This window comes from Centruroides vittatus, unplaced genomic scaffold (assembly GCF_030686945.1).
Source record: "Centruroides vittatus isolate TY-2023 unplaced genomic scaffold, ASM3068694v2 contig_150, whole genome shotgun sequence".
Classification (NCBI taxonomy): domain Eukaryota; kingdom Metazoa; phylum Arthropoda; class Arachnida; order Scorpiones; family Buthidae; genus Centruroides; species Centruroides vittatus.
The window spans coordinates 2099549-2103488 of NW_027120928.1; the positions used below are offsets into that span (position 1 = coordinate 2099549).

General features: G+C 33.9%; 1 protein-coding gene across 1 annotated transcript; it reads left to right on the forward strand.

Moving 5' to 3' along the window:
* The first annotated feature begins 371 nt into the window (after nucleotides 1–371).
* LOC136968662 (uncharacterized) lies at nucleotides 372–1502 on the forward strand. The gene is made up of 2 exons (XM_067262663.1): nucleotides 372–622; nucleotides 703–1502. Exons 1-2 carry the CDS (start codon nucleotides 562–564, stop codon nucleotides 1290–1292), a joined length of 651 nt encoding a protein of 216 aa, XP_067118764.1. The 5' UTR covers nucleotides 372–561; the 3' UTR covers nucleotides 1293–1502.
* Nucleotides 1503–3940: the final 2438 nt, after the last annotated feature.

The following is a 3940-nucleotide window of genomic DNA, read 5'->3' on the forward strand; positions in this document are numbered from 1 at the left end:
ATTACTTCAGAGATATGACTTTTAAACTTCCGAATTTGTACATTTTCTTTGTTACGTAGTGAATATCTAGCGTTATATTTGTTCATCATGTGAGCTATCACATGTACAGTACGGTAAAAAGTATTGTGATGAATGATCATTACGCTCAAATGGGTATAAATTTGCAATGATAAATTCGCATTTAACGTAATCTAATAATTAAAATTGACATGTCTAATGCTATATCAGGCCTCCCAAAAAGTATATTTGTGTTAGAGAACTAAATAAATTTTCTTTATAATTAATGAGACGTGTTACAACTTCCCAGAATGACGCTGAGTTAGTATTTAATCTGGTTGACCTTCACCCGTTAGATGCATTTGCGTAATAAGTTAGGTGAAATTTAGGTAAAAATTCAAGTAAATCTGGTGGATAAGTAACAGAACACACATGATTTTTAGAGGATCCGACTGTTTATTTCGTAAGTTATAAATTAGAATAATCTTCGTTTCTCTTAAGGATATCCCTTTGAATTGCTGTTTTGTCTTTACCTTCACTCATAAAAATACTCACTTTGCAAAAATGGAAACGTTAAAAAGCTCCTATCTTCTACTTTTTCTGCTCGCAAGTACAGTTTTTTCAGGTAAAAAATATTTTTAGAAGTTCTAATTAATTGTAGATCATCAGGATAACTGTTTTGATGCCACGTTCCTTTAATTCTAGATAGTGTGGAAGAAGCTAACGAATACATGGATCTACTGCTGGGAAATCTAAGAAACGATCCCGTGATTGCCAAAAAAGTGGAACCAATCCACGTTCCCAATGTAAGAGAGAACACATTCGAAGGTAGAAATATATACATTCAAGGATTATCCGATCTTTATAGATTAGAGGACAGTTACGTTGAGGCCAAAGAGGATAAAACGTACGTAACTTCTAAATTGGGAGTGGCTAAAATTAGATTTACTATGGATTATAAAGCGAAACAACCCCTTTTACCTCTCTGGATCAGCGGTAAAGCGGAAGGAAAGATCGACCACGTGATAGTTCACTGTGTTGTCGGAGTATCTTCTCTTGATGGAACTGGAAAAGTGGAGGAATTTATAGTAACAGATTTTGGTAGATTTGCGGTTACTAAAGTTCGGGGTGCCACAATTGCTTTCAATTGGTTAGCGACTATTATAGCAAATGTCATGTTTAATCACTCCAAAGGGATGCTAATCGAAGGTATTGAAAAGGGCGTATCAAAACTGCTTCAAGAAAAATTGAGTGAAGTGAAGATAACTTCAAGAAAGTTAAATTCAGATAAGTGATAGGTTATAAGAGCCTACACGGAACTATAAATGTATTTAAAACTGTTAATATTCTAAAACAATTCTGTAATTTTTTAAAATAAGATTCTTTGGGTTATTTTTTTAAGAAAATGTAATTACTCGTGTATTAAAATCTTAATATAACTTAAAACTGAGTAAAATTTGTTTACTTTGGCCTGAATTTTATAAGTTCTTGTTTTCGATAAATCCATTCTAATATGGAAAAAATAGACCCACATTAGAAAGCAAAGAGTTTTGTGGGGAAGTACTCGATCTTTAGAGTATTCCCCGTGCAGGAACAAAACAAAAAGAAACTTCAAAGAAATAAATCACACGCTCTATGACTCCAATGCAAGGAACTTAAAGTTTATTTTAGTCCTTCCAATCACTACTCTGTCCCTTCGCTATAACAGACACTAAAACAAAAGAAACAAGACACACAAAAAAAAAACAATCTCGCGACTCTATCGTCTACACCAGGGGTGGCCAACAAGTCGATCGCGAAGCCAATTTTGGTCGACCGCTCGCGATGTCTTTATGTGTTACACTTGTAACTGAACGCAACGCCTGAACGTAACAAGCAAACGCAACAGTATGCATGCAGTTATGACTCGACTCATAGAAAAACACAGCCATTTAGCTTGAATATTTGGTACTGTCATACGGTAGCTTCTTTTCTTTAGTACATGTATTAACGATATTATTACTATTTCTCCCATTATTATTAAGGTAATAAAATAGATTCCAAATCTGTCTTTATCTGTAGCTAATTCGAATTAATAAATATTGTTAATAATTACTCATGTTGTTTTAATTCCCCTGAATGTGAGTCTTTTGGCCCGTTAAATAATTATGTTGTGTTTTACGTAGGTAGATATACAGTGTTTCAGTAGACGTGCACTCCCGCGACCGATAGATTAACAAAGAATAAATCTAAAAATCTTATATCATTCTTCCATGATAGTCTTCAATCAAATTATCAGTCATACTGTACTTTTTCATATTTCCGAACAAATAGTACCACAACTTATACATTGCAATTGATAAAAAAAATTAAATTATATTGTAAGTTACTAAAAATCTATCTTGAAAGATTTTTTTAGGTACCGCCTGTACGGAATGAACTGGTAGCTGCAAATATCAAAAGTTGAGTCTGGAAATTTATTTTTTTATGAGCCTTATATCTCGAAAACTTAATAAGTGGTTTAAAAAATAGAAAAATAGTTTTGAATATATTTTGCTTATCTACCCATAGCTCGCGGGAGTGCACCTCGTACTGTAATACAGTGTATAAACATAGTATGTATTACACACCTCCCCCTCTCCACTTAGACTATGCCTTTGACAACAAGTCGATCGCGACACATTTTTAAGATAAAAAGTAGATCTTATGTACACAAAAGTTGGCCACCCTGGTCTACACGTCCTCTCTCTCTTTCTTTCTTCCGAAAAAGTCCCTCTTCTTCCGTTGAGCATGCGCGATCTCCCTCTCTTCCTCCTTGATCCGAATTTTTTTTTCGCTGTCATCGAAAACGCGGCCCATCCTTTCTTTACCCAGCGGCCCACTCAAGGATCACGCAATAGAACACGTGGTCTGAAGACCACGTGTTCTATCGCGTGATCCTTGAGTTTGGAAATACAGTAAAACTTGCTCAAACCGGAATCACAGTACCGAATATATTTTCTGGTTTTGTAGTGTTTTTTTTAGAAAATCACTAGGTTACGAAGAATTTATTTCGTTTAGACAACCTTCCGTTTTATTCAGATTCCGCTTTGGACAGATTTTACTGTAAATGCAAATAATACGAATAAAATGGAAGGCTTCATTATGTTTTATCTCTTGAGCAAAATTTTAATTAATGTAATTAGAATATGAGTATTTTCTCTTAAATTTACTTTAGTGAATTTAGTTGTGATTATTTTAACTTTATTTAATTTCATCAAAATTATAATATCTATAAACTATATATTATTATGAATTTAGTCTCTGTAATCCAAAAAACTTTTGGTAGACTAATCTCACAGCAATATGGTTGGCAAATTGATTTTATTTAGAACTACATTGATATAGTTTTAAATAAAATCAATTTGCCAACCATATTGCTGTGAGATTAGTCTACCAAAAGTTTTTTGGATTACAGAGACTAAATTCATAATAATATCTACTGTACAGCAAAACATTTATATTAAAAAATTATAAACTACATTTTAGCTTATTTTAATTTAGTAAGATGTAGGTTTGTGGTTAATTAACGTATGCGCGTACCAGACCATGGCCGTGGGCCTTGCCTTCTCAGGTAATATTCTTATTGTACTTTTATATTTGTATAATTCTTCTGAAAAAATTGGTCCATAGGTCTTGTGGGGTAACGTACACTATATGTATGGTAAGCTCTGATAGCCTATTACCAGGGCCGGATTTACCAATCCAGGGCCCCAGTGAAGATCCTTACGTAATCCGTTAAGATCTTTACGACGATCCGTCTCGAGTTGGTTCTTACGACTCGAGAATGTCCGTACGATGGTTCGAGGAAAGCTACACCTCCACACTCAGTCCAGTGAATATTTACAGTTTATTTACAAAACAAATATTTACAGGATGTATAAGTTTGACAACATTACACACACTATGCAACAAAGGTGTGGTG

What these genes read in the sequence shown, in the direction of transcription:
- LOC136968662 (XM_067262663.1), top strand. Translation starts at nt 562, where the DNA reads ATGGAAACGTTAAAAAGCTCCTATCTTCTACTTTTTCTGCTCGCAAGT. An exon ending in CGCAAGTACAGTTTTTTCAG is followed by an intron (nt 623 to 702) that starts GTAAAAAATATT and finishes CTTTAATTCTAG; the next exon opens with ATAGTGTGGAAGAAGCTAAC.